The sequence below is a fragment of the Mesoplodon mirus genome, assembly GCF_964341445.2.
Source record: "Mesoplodon mirus genome assembly, chromosome: 3".
NCBI classification, from domain to species: domain Eukaryota; kingdom Metazoa; phylum Chordata; class Mammalia; order Artiodactyla; family Ziphiidae; genus Mesoplodon; species Mesoplodon mirus.
Window position 1 is genome coordinate 123,384,007 of NC_138978.1, and position 15,242 is coordinate 123,399,248.

Sequence of the window (15,242 nt, forward strand, 5' to 3'; positions counted from 1 at the left end):
CAGACTGCCTGCTTTATTTTTTGAGTCAGCTATCTAGGGTACCTCTGAGTCTCGGAAGTCAGCAGGACCAGACTGGGACTTTGTTCTAGCCTTGTCATCAGACTGCAGTTCTCTCTGTGGCAGAAACTTCTCCAATCATTCTCAAACCCAGAGACTGAGACTTGTGGATTCTCAGTTAGAACTTTCCTGAGGCCTTTGTGACAACAGGCCTGGTTGTTGCGTTGGTGCTGGAGGGAGCTCCCAGCATGCCCTGAAGCCCACCGCACTTGCCCCCTGCTTAGGGCCCTGCAGCATCTTCATCACTTGGCACGTAGTACTCTCCACACTTCATTTCCTCGACTCCCTCTCTTCACCCCTCTCCTTCCTGTACCTCAGGCCCCAGGCTCCTCTCATCCCTCCGTGCCCTCCTTCCTGACACCTCCTCCTCCCCCATCAAGGGCTTCACTGCTGCCGCCCGCCCACCCTCCCTCTCTCTCTCCTTCAGTCCTCCCCCCGCCTCAGCCATTCTTCCTCTCACTCCTCTCCCCCTCCTTCCTACTGATTCCCTCACACCCCTCACTCTCTTTGCTTTCTTCCCACCAGTTGATCTGGGGCAGCCATATCCAGGGAAAGCCATGGTGCTTGGAGGGAGAAAAGGGACCGTGACACCTCATGAGCAGAATCCAAGCCCAAGACCTAAGGGTACTAAAATGAGTAAAAGAAAGATGAAGAGGGAAAAAAACGAGAGAGATGGAGGACCTGAAGAAGGAAGTGGTCATGGTAAGAACACCCGAAATGGGTGCTGACAAATTGCCCTCCAAAAACCTCTCTCAACCCTCAGGCTTCTAACATCTCACCTTGAAAACTGATCACACAGGCCAGTGCCACGTCTCTTCCCCAAAATGTTTCCCCTAGAAATGATGCATCACCACCTGTCCCTCAACCCGGGCCACCTCTCTTCCCCAAAATGTTTCCCCTAGAAATGATGCATCACCCCCTGTCCCTCAATGACTCTACTGTCCCCTCAGGATGATCACAAATTAACCTTGGATGAGCTGAGCACCAAATATTCTGTGGACCTAACCAAGGTGAGTGAAGGAACTCCCTGAGGGAGGCAGAGGGTCTCCATTCACGACCTTGAGGCTGCCAGGACAAAAGCAGGGCTAGAAATCTAGCCCCTAAATTCAAGGTCAATTCTCTTACCCTTAACCTGCGCCCAGCCAAGGACACACACTCAGAAAAAGATGAAATGCTAACTACCCAAAGAGAGTTCAGGATTAGATGAGAGAATGAGGATGGGTTAGGGCAGCACTTCTCAAACCTTTGTCCTCGGGACCCATCAAGGACCCCAAATCGCTTTTGCTTATATGGGTTACATCTACTTACATTTATCATATTAGAAATTAAAATTGAGAAAATTAAAAAGTATTTCCTAACTCATTTATAAACAACCATTATATAGTAGTACAGATAATATTTTTATGACAAATAACTATGTTTTTCAAAACAAAAAGATATTAGTGGCATTTTACATTTTTGCAAATCTTTTTAATGTCTAGCTTTTTAATAGACGACAGCTAGATTCTCATATATTTTCAGCATTAACGTTATTGTGCTATCATGTGCCCTGTAGCCTTGGGAAAATTCTACAGTATACTTAAGAGAATGAAAGTGACAAAGACAAACAATTTAGTATTATCTGGAAAATTGTTTGACCTTGTGGACCCCGCCTGAAAGGGTCTCAGGACCCCATGGGTCCCCAGACTACACTTTGAGAACTGCTGGTTCAACAGCAAAATCATTTATTACTGCTTTTATCACTATTACTGCTGCTTCTGCTACTATAACCACTAATACAATGACCACAAATAAACTTCAATAAAAGCTCTCAAAATGTAAGTTCCTCTTAGCTCTAGAATTTCTTCATTGGAGGGGCTTGGGATGGCCATCTGGTAACCAAGGAGGCGCATGGGAGACTGTTCCGGTTTTTATTAAAATTGCATGTTTTTCCAGGGGAGGTTGGGGAGTGGCTGATGGGAATTAAGGAGTGTTTTGGGTTTTTTTTTTTACTATCCTCTGGTAGGTTCTACTCTCATTTTCACTAAGAGGAAAAAGCACACAAGCTTATGCACAAGGCTAGAGTGAGGATCTACACATTCATGTTGGATTTAGTTGGTATTTTTTCCTATTTCTAAGTTAAAGAGTCAAAGTGTGGAGGTCCATATGTTATCAACATTATGTATTGTATCTCATCATTCCATCAGCCTGGCACACTATATTATAAATCGTTTATATGTATCTCATTAGAGTTGGCGCTCCATAACGGTAGGGATCATTCTTACTCGCTTTGGCACCCTACCACAGTACAAGGCCCAGGATAGGTGTTCAAAAGATTTGTGAGTCAACCCATAAACTAAAAATTCTTCCTATGTAAAGAGGCTAAATGAGATACTTCTATAATGCAAATTTTAGAATCCCACTTATGTAGGAAGAACTTCCAGGATGACCTTCAGAGAACTAGTCTCTAGACCAGTCTCTATACTTATCCTAGCACAATAAATGGCAGACTTGAGTTTTGAAGCCAGGTTTTCCTTTGTTATAGTTGCTTTTCTTTTCATGGTTCTCCATCCATTCCTATTTCTTTTCCACACAGGGCCATAGCCCTGAAGAGGCACAGGAAATCCTGGCTTGAGATGGACCCAATACACTTAGCCCACCCCCTACTGCTCCAGAATGGGTTAAATTCTGTAAACAACTGTTTGGTGGCTTTTCCCTCCTACTGTGGACTGGTGCCAGTCTCTGCTTTGTGGCCTATGGCATCCAGTTATATTTCCATGAGGACCCTACCAAAGATAATGTGAGTCTGTTCAACTACTACTGCCAAGCCCAGTGTCTGCTTAGCCCTCGATACTCTTCTGCTCAGCAGCCTAGCACTCCTGAAGTCCTCTGGCCCAAATCCCTATACTCCCAGGATTTTCTAAGGACGCTTTTGTCCTTCCTGGTTTCCCTCTTATCTAGATAGCTCCTGATTCAGCTCCCTGAGATATAACGTTCCCCCCAGAAACTTGCTGTCCTTTGATTATCTTCCCAACTGGTCATCAAAGCACTTTGCTGTCCATTCTCTTTCATAGAATTTTAATCTCTTCCTATCCTTCCTCTCCATCTCCCTCAATAGCCACACTCGACCCCATGAATAGCCTTCCTGGAGAGGAAGATATAGGCTTTCTCAGGCCTGGGATTTTGCTGGCCCCTCACTGTAGCTCCGGGTTCCTTAACAAGGAAGCCCAGAGAACTGGGCCAGTCTCAGACTCTTCTCAGCCCCTGTGCTCTCCCAGCGAGTCCCATGGTTTCTTCCACCTGGAAAAACAGCTGTTACCCTTGAAAGCTGACTTTCTGAGGATGAAGAGGAAGAAAAGAACCTACTGATGAGCCCTTTGTTTCCCAACCCTCAGCTGTACCTCGGCATTGTACTAACAGTCATGGTCATCATCACCGGCTGCTTCTCCTATTATCAGGAGGCCAAGAGCTCCAAGATCATGGAATCTTTTAAGAACATGGTACCTCAGGTAAAATTCACGTGGAAGGATATAGTGGGAGGATGTGTAGAATGTAGCCAAATACATGATTTGTATGTCCCCTGTAGAATTATTTCCTACAGTGAGTGAACTGAGTGAGGCTGGTAATGAGGGTGACATTCACTTAGGTTTTACTTTATCAGGCCTTAAAAGTACTCTGAGAAAAACACAATAACATCCATGAAGTGGTCTGGTCTGGAATGCATGATCTGAATCCAATGAGCATAATCTGAAACCCCAAATCTTTTGGGGTTCTATTCCAAAAAGGGGGGGTGGGGCAAAGGGAGGGTGGATTCTTCAAATGTTGATGGCCTTAAAGACAAAGAACAGTGATGGAGTGATCCAGATTAAAGGAGGCTAAAGAGACATGACAGCTAAATGTAATCTCTGACTCTAGACCAAATCCTATGCTGGAGCAGAAAATAATGCTGTAAAAGATATATTGGGTCAATTGACAAAACTGGAATGCAGACAGCAGGTGAAAGTATTGTGTCAATGTGTAATTTACTGAATTTGATAACTGTATTATGGTTATTTAATATCTTAATTCTTGGGAAATGCACATTGAAGTATGTACAATAAAAGATCATGATGTATGTAACTTGCCCTCAAATAGTTCAGGAAAAGATGTATTTACATACACACATATATAGAGACAGGGAACAAATGACAAAGCAAATGGGGTAAAATGCTAACAGATGAATCTGGGTACAGGTTATATGGGTATTCTTGGTACAATTTTTATTCTTGCAACTCTTTTGAAAGTTTAGATTATCTTCAAATAAAACTTTTCTAAAGAACCTGGAAATAATATGACAGTAGAAGGGGGTGCCTAGGCACAGGGCTTGAAAACTTGGAAAGGGATAGGCTCCAAAGTTTCCCAATGACACGATCATGTTCTAGCATTATAGCCCAGGAGCTTCTTCTCCCTTTGGTGTCAACATAACTTAATTCCTTCCTTGGGTAAGAGTTCAGTGGGAAACGTTTTGGTAGAATGAAGTAGGAGTTTGGAGACTATCAGTTTTTGCTGCTAAACAAGCCACCTCAAAACATAGTGGCTCAAAACAATGAACACAGTATTTCTCACAATTCTATGGCTGGGCTGTTCTTCTGATCTGGGCTGACCTTGGCTGGTGCTCGGTGGCCTTGGAAGACTTCATTCAGGTGTCTGGGGCCTCAGCTGAGATGTCATGGACAGCTGGGGCCTCTCTCCTTATCATCTTTCTCCCTCCAGGAGGGTAGCTTGAGCACATTCAATATGGTGGCAGAGGGCAAACCCCAGTGTGCAAGCACTTTCTATGCGCCTGCTTGCACTACATTTGCTAATGTCCTATGGGCCAAAGCAAGCCAACAGCCAAGCCTAAGTGTAGGAATGGAAAGATAGACCTCATAATTTAGTGAGAGGAACATCAAAGGGCCCTGTAGACAGCGATAGTAAGAATTTGCAATGTACCCAAGAGACCTTCGAGAATGATGTGGTGAGTGACAATGTAAGAAAAGGGAATCAGAGGGAAAGAGACCAGGAACTGGATGAGGGGAGCAAAAAGCTTTGGAAATGACCCTACACTATCTTCCCACAGCAAGCTCTAGTAATCCGAGGTGGAGAGAAGATTCAGATCCCTGTACAAGACATGGTGGTAGGAGACCTGGTAGAACTGAAGCGGGGAGACCGGATCCCTGCTGACATCCGGCTTATCTCTTCACAAGGATGTAAGGTGAGGGGATGTGAAACGCTATGGAAGGGGGCCAAATATGGTCTTAGAGCACTGCAGTGACCTGGACTCAGTTCAAAAAAATATGATCTTATTGTTCAGAACCTTGAGAAGTCACAAGTGCAGATTTGAGGTTACAGTGATGTGTAAGTTTATGCTTCTCTCTGTATGTCAATAATGATGATGTTGGTGCTTTTGTTCTATGACCTGTCCTCTCTCCCGTCCCAGATGGACAACTCATCCTTGACAGGAGAGTCAGAGCCCCAATCCCGTTCCTCTGATTTCACCAATGAGAACCCTCTGGAGACCCAAAATATCTGCTTCTTCTCCACCAACTGTGTGGAAGGTGAATATCACATCATAAGTAGCCTAGATTCAAAAGCAAAGATTGAAACAAAGATTTCCAGACCTCTCTGTCTTCTAAGGGCAGTAGGGAAGGTAACAGCCAGTAAATAGTCTATATTCTTCATCCCTCATGAGCTATACAAGCTTTGATGAAAGGTCAAAGCCATCATTTCCACATTTGTACACTGATGATACTAAAAGTCACTACTCCATAGATTTTTATGTGGGTTAAAGGAGATAATACATAATAAAATGCTTAGCGCAAGACCTAACACACTGTAAGTGCCCTATAATTGTAGCTATTTTTATTCTATCTAGTGAATGGACTATGCTCTATGAGCTGAAAATAGCACAGAAGGGAGGAAAATTATTCAGTTCTGCTAGGTCACTCTTCTCCTGAAGTAAGCCCTAACTTCTCACTATCCCAAGAGAGGGTACTGGCATTGGAAATCTGAGTTACCAGAGGTGCCACTCACACCTTTGGCTTTGTTCTTAGAATCTAGGGCATCCTTGAACTGGGAGGCAGTTCTGGCCAAAGTGGTACCAATTGGCTCAATATCATTATGTCAACCTCTCCTTCATCCTTTCTGCTTAAGAAGGCCTGCAAAACTCTCTGGAACACACATGAAAACCATCATTTATGCTTAAGAATAAATATTTGGGTGTCTAAGAAATACCTATTCACGGGCTTCCCTGGTGGCGCAGTGGTTGAGAGTCCGCCTGCCGATGCAGGGGACGCAGGTTCGTGCCCCGGTCCGGGAAGATCCCACATGCCGCGGAGCGGCTGCACCCATGAGCCTGCGCGTCCGGAGCCTGTGCTCTGCAACGGGAGAGGCCACAACAGTGAGAGGCCCGTGTACAGCCAAAAAAAAAAAAGAAAAAAAGAAATAGCTATTCTTTAATTGAATGCCTAGTACGTGTCAAGTGCCACCGAAATCTCTGATTCTAACAAGACTATACAACAGATATTATTCCTATTTTACACATGAAAGACCAAGGTTCAAAGAAATTAAATGCAGCATCCAAGAGCACAACTCAACAAAAAAGAGGAGGGTCAAGGATTCTAATGTAGGTCTGTCTCCAAAGCCCATGCTCTTTCCACAGAACCTCCCCTGGAATAAAGCTTGCTAATGACCCCTCTGGTAATAAAATTATTTAATTTGGAAATAGCTTAAAGGAGTAGAGTGCCATTAAGACTGAAGAAGAATCCAACTAGAAAATAAAGTATATATTTAAAAAAATTTTTTTAACTTGATTGAACAGAAAGATGCAAGTTAGCAAGCCTCCTCCAAAAACATGAGATTCCTATTATTAAATTTGAGGAAGAAATTTGCTCAGATTTGTCCTTCCAAAGTAGGCTTTTCATCAACAAATTATATGCTTCAAATAACAGGGAAAGTGGATGATGGAATTCCATCTAAGAAACAAGGATCTGACTAGAATAGAGAAGACTTTAATAGGAGACTAGAAGGACCCAAGATGTGACCAAGAAGGTGGAGCTAGGTTGAAGGAGCTCTTGACTGTTCAACTGAGGAATCCCTGTGCAATCTGCAAACAGGTAGCATCACTTTAACCTTTATCCTAGTCCCTTGCCTCTCTGCTTTCATCACTGTGGCCCTTGATGGGGCTGCTGGTACAAACATCTCTCTTTGGGTTCTCATGTATCTTCATGCGGGGTAGGGGGAGATGGTAAGCTATTTCTCTGGCATTGCATAGAAGGCGTAGGGAGTCAGTCTAGCCTGGAATATGGGAGGCTTGGCCTTCTTAACCTTCTCCAAGGTTGACATCAACCTTCCCCCTCTCTAGACACATTGGGATTAGTTATTAAATCCTGTCCCTCCAAGCATGGGGAAACTATAACAGAAGGAAGAAAAATGAAGAACTAGATTAAACCATGGCACAAAATGACTATAAGTGACACCATACCCTAACCACCCCTACCCCCTGCCAAAATAAACCCTCTCAGCACCTCTCAATTATTTTAGTATCCTCCTGCTCATCTGCAGAGTGCCTCATACTGTGAGGCGTTCCAGAACCACTCTTCACATAGCAGTGACCTCACTCGTCTGCTGTCGGTCGGAGCAGAACCTGCTCTCAGACTCATAATGCTGAAGGTGACCTTGAAAATGGACTGGCCGCTCCATGCTATGATGTTCGTGGGAGCTGCCAGATTAGAGCTACCCTGCAAGGCATGTGTGTGATTTTCTAGCCATCCTTCTGGAGACCTTAAATTCATCTAAATGGAGAAAAAAGAGAAACAAATATTTGAGTGCCTACTATGTGCCCCACCCTGTTCTAGGCTCTTTTAAAAACATTTAATTCTCACAGCTTTGTAGATGCTTTTACCCCATTTTAAAGATGAGGAAACCTGAGTCTCAGAGAGTTTAAGTAACATGCCCCAGGGTGAACAGCTAAGTACATTGGAAGTTGAACTTCTAGCCCTGAGTCCTTCTGATTTGAAAATAAGTGCTATTTCTATAATATGTTGCTTTTCTGGGTGATTCTGACTGTAACTTTAATGGTAGGAATTTCAGCCATCGTGGTAAAGCAGGAAGAATTATTTTGAGCAAAGAACCTTGTGGGGCCCCTCATTTCAAGCTACAGCCTGGGTGTGTCAAGTTCCCCTTGATTCAGGGGCCATGTTATGGCCTGTGCCACCCAGCAGGGGGCAGACTGGCTCCAGCCAGCAAAACAGGGAAGAGGCTCGGTCAGAGCAGAGTTTCTCAGCTTCCACACTACTGACAATTGTACCGCGTTGTTCTTCGTGGTAGCGGGAGAGGAGGGCTGTCCTGTGAGTTGCAGGATGCCTGGCAGCATCCCTGCTCTCTGCCCGCTAGGTGCCAGTAGCAACCTCAGTCGTGACAACCAAATATGCCTCCAGACCTTGCCAAATGTCTCCTGGGGATGGGGGCGGCAAATTGAGTAGCCCTGGGTTAGAGGATGGGGAGATATTGGAACATAGGATTCTAGCAGAAGGGTAACCACTATTCCTGGGGCTCGAGAAGCTCTTCAGCTGCTGAGGACAAAATAAGAAACATATAGGCAATGGAAGAGATTTAGACTACGCGTAACAAAGACCTTCTTGACAGTGAAGGCAATTAGGCAATAAAATTGGGTATCTCTGGAGAACTGTGAAACCTCTTCAGAGATTTTTCAGATGAGGAGACCTTCACTTGCATAAGCGAAATGTAAAGACAGTAGAACATTATGACCTCTCAGAGGACCTTGAGTTTCCACCTTGTTTTTGACTGTTGACAGTTTTCTCTTTGTGGGAACCAAACCTAACAGCCTTTCCAATTCAGACTTCCCCCTTCATCCACAGGGCCAGCCCGAGGCATCATGATTGCCACAGGGGACTCCACGGTGATGGGCCAAATTGCCTCGCTGACCAAGGTGGAGTGTGGCCCCAGGGCAGACAAACAACCCCAAGGAAATGAAATCACTAGTACCTCTTTCGTGGCTGAACCTCTCCAGTGCAGAGTACTCTGATGCGTATACAAATGTCAAATCACTGAGCTCCCAAGTTACACTGACTTCCTTCGCCCCTATTTTCTGGTGCCTTCTCTCTTTAATGAGAAAAGAAGTGAGTTACGATGCAGAAAGCATAGATTATCAATCACGGGGAGTGAGTTCCAGTCCTGGGTGTACTGGCTGGTGAATCTGGCCAACTCACTGCACTCTGGACCTCAATTTATTCATCAGTTCATAGAAGAAGATTAATTTAGGATTATAGAATCTTACTGGAAAGGACTTCAAAGCCCATATAAATTCAACCTTTCAACCAATGCCGAATACCCTGTATAAAATCTGTAGGAGATGATGATGATTTCTAGTCATGGGAAGCCCACCCCTTTTTATCTGACCTCATTTCATTGTTGGATTGTTCTAGTTAGATTTCATTATGTTGAGCAGACATATGGTTCCCTGTTTGGTCCCAGTCTTCCCATCTGAAGAAATACAAAACAAGTCAATTCTCTCTCTTCTACAAACCTACCCTTTAGATCTTTGACAGTAGCCATTATGTCCCCTCAAACTCTCCAGGGGAGAGGTCGTATAATCCCTTTTCCTTTAGCCCTTCTTCCTGTGGCACGATCTTCAGACCCCTTGTCTTGCTGATCACCTGTTTGGGGTATGCTCTCTTTTATCAATACCCTTCTTAAAATGGAAATGAGAATAATACGCAGGGTGTGGTTAGACTAGCACAAAAACATCAGTACTCATGATATTATGTAAATAAATAATAACTCCATGATTAGAATTCTGTACATAACCGCAGCCTAAGAATTCATTCATTTTTAAAATAACCTTGCCCCACATCTGACTTTCACTGGATTTATGGTCAACAAAAATCTTTTGGTTTAAGTGACTTCTCAAGTCATTTTCAGCGCTGCAACAGTCCTTCTCAGGTTCATCATTCTCTCCTCCCCATTCCTTTTTTAAACTACTGGTACAACCCTTCTCCACACAGAGCATCTTATACCACAGTCAAAGGTTAGCTCTCACCGTGGTCCCTGGAAAGACTGGACTTGAGAAAGAAGTGTGGCTTGAACTTGAATGGAGAAGAGGCTGCAGAATAGAAAAGATGAAAGGATCGAGGGGGAGAGGAATATTCCAGGAGGAATAGGAGATCATTCTCTATGATACCCTGGTAAAGGAAAGCACTCTTCTTTTGAAATTCTGCCATAAAGTACAAACCGAAATCACTTTCCTAATTTCCTTTCCCATAGCTACAGATGGGGTTTCTAAAGACTAGGTGGTAACAAAAGGGAAATAAATATGAGAAATTAGAAGAGCAGTAAAAGCGATCAGATTTCCAAAAACACAAAGCGCTGTGAGCAGCCAAGCTCTCCTCTCCGTTTCCCCTCTCCCCTGGTCACGGCCTTAGGTGTGTCTGACCCCGACAGCCAAGCGCATGGCTCGGAAGAACTGCTTGGTGAAGAACCTGGAGGCGGTGGAGACGCTGGGCTCCACCTCCACCATCTGCTCCGACAAGACGGGCACCCTCACCCAGAACCGCATGACCGTCGCCCACATGTGGTTCGACAGGACCATCTGTGAGGCCGACACCAGCGAAGAACAGACTGGTGACTAGTGGCGTTGGTGGTCGGAGAGTGGAAGGATGTGGGGAATGTGATGAGTAGCTGAGAGGGCGTGGTGAGTCCAGACAGCAAGAAGGTAGCTGAAAAGAGAGAGGAGAGCAGGGAGGTGTGGAGGAGATGAAACGTTGTCTCTGAGAAGCATCTGGGCGCAGAAGGGGTGTGAATAAACTCCTGCTTTAAGCTCTCCTATCCCTGCTGACTGTTCTGTTCTCTCTCCCTAGGGAATTCATTTGCCAAGGGCTCTGATACCTGGTTTATCCTGGCCCGCATCGCTGGCCTCTGCAACCGGGCTGATTTTAAAGCTAATCAGGAGTACCTTCCCATAGCTAAGGTGTCAGGCCCAAGGGAGTAAAGGGTACCTCGGTGTTCAGGGTATAACCTGCCCTCTCCCCTCAATATCTCGTTCCTGACCCTCGGTGATGCCCCCAGCACCCCTCCCCATTCTGTTCCTTTCCTTGACACCGCCGGCAAGCCCAGGTGCCTTGTCTCTCGGACTCATTATACCAACCCCATCCCCGCAGCGGGCAACAGCAGGGGATGCTTCTGAGTCAGCCCTCCTCAAGTACATCGAGCAGTCTTACAGCTCTGTGAAGGAGATGAGAGAGAAAAGCCCCAAGGAGGCAGAAATTCCCTTTAATTCTACCAACAAGTACCAGGCACAGAACCGACAAAGGTAGGAAAATAGCAGTGGGGGATGGGCTTGTCATCTGGGGAAACGAGAGCTTTGCCTTTGCCTTTATGTCTGAGCTGTAGAACAGATACAGTGGATAATCAGCACCCCAATTAGGAGGAAGGGTCACCTTAAGGGAAAGTGGCAAACAGGTAAATGCAGGCATAGGTGATAAAGGAAGAGGCATTCAGTCGTAAGCAGACTTGAGGCTACGCCACTTGTGCAGAGAGCAAGTCATAAAGTGCTCTCTGAAATGTCCATAGGCAGCAAAGGCTGGCAGGGGAAAGTCACTTTAAAGGCCAGCTGGGGAAAGTCACGTTAAAGGCATCTCCGCGGCAGCTGTGAAATTTGCTTCTGCAGAATATGTTGGATTTGCCAGTCACTTCCCTGAGGCATCTTATCTCACTAGTCATCAAATATTTCTTTTCATTCCGTGCCTGCAGTTCTAGCAGCTGCCATCAGGTAGGCAGTCAGGGCTTTCCAGAGTGTTTGCGAAGCTGTTTTCCCAGGGCCATTTTGTCCATGATCCAGGGAGGACTGACAAGGGAAGGAAAAATTGCTGAGGGAGGGACAGTGGTGGCCCTGACAGTAAAATCCATGTGGGATTTTACTGGGACAAGAAACCCAGTACTTCCCTCCCACGTGAGAACCCTGGCACACTTTGAGGAAAGTGTGGAAAGGAGGGAATGGTGGCATCACCATGATGGGAGCTCTAGCAGCTAAGCTTTGACTCATATGGGACAATCATGATTTACTTAGGGTAGTGGAATTCTCCAAATTCATGTACTGCCCTAAAGGTCAGACATCAGGTGTGGGTAACAGAGAAGAAAGTCAACTCCCAAAAGTCAGCTTTGGTTTTGTGTCTTAAAAAACACATAATAGTGCTCACTTCAGCAGCACATACACTAAGACTAGAACAATACAGAGAAGATCATCATGGCCCCCCCATGACAGGCAAATTCATGAGGCGGTCCATACTTTTATATTTGAAAGTTGCTTAAGAGAATAGATCTTAAAAGTTTTTGTCACAAGAAAAAACAATTTTTGTAACTAAAAAAAAAATGCCATAACAGGGCTTCCCTGGCTGCGCAGTGGTTGAGAGTCCGCCTGCCGATGCAGGGGACGCGGGTTCGTGCCCAGGTCTGGGAGGATCCCACATGCCGTGGAGCGGCTGGGCCCGTGAGCCATGGCCGCTGAGCCTGCGCGTCCCGAGCCTGTGCTCCGCAACGGGAGAGGCCACAACAGTGAGAGGCCCGCATACCGCCAAAAAAATAAATAAATAAAAGCCATAACAAAATAACAAAAGCTATATAGATCTTTTTAAACCAAATTATCTATATTTTCACCCTGAATGCTGAACGAGTAAAAGTTAAAGAAACAGATCCATAGTTTTTTGTCTCATCTGACTTTTCATCAGTGTAATAAGATAGGTCCCCTAGGCCCAAACTGCAAACTTATTTCCACTTTTTCCTGACATTTAGTGACCTCACTAACCAGACAGGAATTTTGTGCTTGGCAGGGCCCAATTAAAGCCTTCGACTGGAAAGAATTAGGTACCTCTCCTTCCACAAGATTCAAAATAAAATAAAACATACCCATGACATTTGATGGGACGTCCAACAAAATAGCAACCTTTCCCCCAAATGACAACGTTAGTGCCTTTTCTGAGCTACCGAATATCAAGTTCGAACAGCAAAATCCTTCTCTGTACCAAGTGTGCTCGGCCAGCCTGCAAGCTACCCAGCTCTGGCGGGGCTTGCTTGGGGGGTCCAAGAAAACACCTCTGGCTCCTTTTGCTCCGTACCCAAGAACAACTTGCCTTAGTCAGCTTGTTCTTGGGACAGTCAGAGGCTCCGGTCTGCAAGGGACATCTTAGCCTGGCGGTCGTTTGCAAGGCCTGGTCTCTTTCCGTCTCTGAGATCAAAATGAAAGGAAGAAGTTTCTCTGTTCTGATATTTCCAGATTTCTCCCATCTTTTTCACCTGTAATTTTCTATCAAGATGTGATGTTTCTGTGCTCAAATTACTAGCTTAAGCAGGTCTTGCTGTCATCTCTGAGAATTTCCAATAAATAGTCAACAAATAGGGATTTTTTTGTTGTTGTTTTTTTGCGGTACACGGGCCTCTCACTGTTGTGGCCTCTCCCGTTGAGGAGCACAGGCTCCGGACGCGCAGGCTCAGCGGCCATGGCTCACGGGCCCAGCTGCTCCGCAGCATGTGGGATCTTCCCAGACCGGGGCACGAACCCGTGTCCCCTGCATCGGCAGGCAGACTCTCAACCACTGCGCCACCAGGGAAGCCCAACAAATAGGTTTTAAGTGCTCAGAAAATTTTTTTTAAAAATTTTTACAGCTTTCTGCTTACATGAGTTAAGGTTTTCCCTCTTAACGGCTTAAGCATATTTTAAATATAACAGTTTGGGGCAAGTTTCCAAAGAAGCCATTTTAACCACATTTTACACCCAGGTTTCCCACCCGGCTTCTCCTTGGGCCAGTACAGTCTGGTCCCCTCAGTACCACAAGCTCAATTCCTCTCAATGTGCTGATTTTGTTACCCAACAGGCTACGTAGCAGGAATTTCCTGTCGATCATAAGAGGAAACCCAGAGACAGTTCCTTTTCCCAGATCAGAGATCACAGGATAATGAAAAATGAAACTGATCTTATTTCTCTGTCCTCAAGTTGTCTCCTCAGGTTCTCTTCCTGACTACGCCCTCCCCTCCCCAGCTGAGCCACAGGGACCCCCAACTCACACCGTCGAGCCCCTCTCAGGGGCCGTGCCATGTTTCCAGGAGACATGGGGCTAGAACGACTAACCAGTTTTTGCTCTGTGCTTCACAGTTTTCGATATATTCTATTTTTTCTTTTTTTTTTGGTTTTGAGACGTGTTCTGTTTATTGGAAAAAAAATTCATAAACACAAAATAACAGTACATTCAACATATAAACAAAATTCTTAAAGATGTGATTATACAAATTCTACTGGCAACACTTGGAAAACAGTTTATTCATCAGTCCCAAAAATGAACATAAAAATATAAGAAGCAACCACAGTTCAGTGTCAAACTAAACAAGTCAGAATGCTTAAAGAGTTTGGTAACTCAAAGTGAATAGATAACTTTAGTCTTTTGGGAAAAAATAAAAGACAGCATTAATAGAAACAAAGCAACGATCATAAATTTTAAGTAGACTTCATCACTAAATATGTGATGACAGAGTTAACAAAGAACTTAGAGCATAGGATGGTTAAGAGAGCATGTTCTAAAGTGAGTCTATTTGAGTTCTTTCCTTGACAGCCTCTACTTCCTAGCTGTGTGATTCTGGACACAGCTTAACCTTAATTTTGTCATCTACAAAATAAAGAAATTGATAGTACTACTACAGGGTAGTAGCTGAGAGGATTAAATGACAATTCATGTAAAGCACTTGGAACAGTGGCTGGCACATAGTAAGTGCTCAATAAGTGTTGTTATTACTATTCATCCTAATCCTGTCCTTCAGGCTCAAACAACCATGGTAAAGAACTGTCAGTGTTTTTCAATATATTCTTTACAAATATTATCTTTCTTTTATAAAAACCCAATGAAGTGGGCAACGTAGAACCTTTTACATTTTATCAAAGGAGCTAAAGTTTGGAGAGGTTAAGTGGACTGACCTGAGGTCATAAAGCTAAGAAAGCATTCCTGCTGGCCCTAGAGCACAGGTGGGGTTTTTTTTGTTTGTTTGTTTGTTTTGTGGTACGTGGGCCTCTCACTGCTGCGGCCTCTCCCATTGCAGAGCACAGGCTCCAGACGCGCAGGCTCAGCGGCCATGGCTCACGGGCCCAGCCGCTCCGCGGCATGTGGGATCTTCCCAGACTGGGGCAC

At 44.8% G+C, this 15,242-nt stretch overlaps 1 protein-coding gene across 1 annotated transcript in view; it reads left to right on the forward strand.

Annotated features, from left to right (window-relative positions):
• Positions 1-614: 614 nt before the first annotated feature.
• Positions 615-15,242, forward strand: part of LOC309799228 (sodium/potassium-transporting ATPase subunit alpha-4-like) — a gene marked incomplete at both ends in the record, with an annotated part of 30,696 nt that continues 16,068 nt past the window's right edge. The window contains 12 exon segments of the mRNA XM_082612209.1: positions 615-712; positions 714-759; positions 1,008-1,067; positions 2,633-2,668; positions 2,672-2,836; positions 3,432-3,545; positions 5,135-5,269; positions 5,495-5,612; positions 8,934-9,004; positions 10,497-10,695; positions 10,932-11,041; positions 11,232-11,366. Of these exon segments, the coding sequence (XP_082468335.1) occupies positions 615-712; positions 714-759; positions 1,008-1,067; positions 2,633-2,668; positions 2,672-2,836; positions 3,432-3,545; positions 5,135-5,269; positions 5,495-5,612; positions 8,934-9,004; positions 10,497-10,695; positions 10,932-11,041; positions 11,232-11,366 (1,287 nt within the window).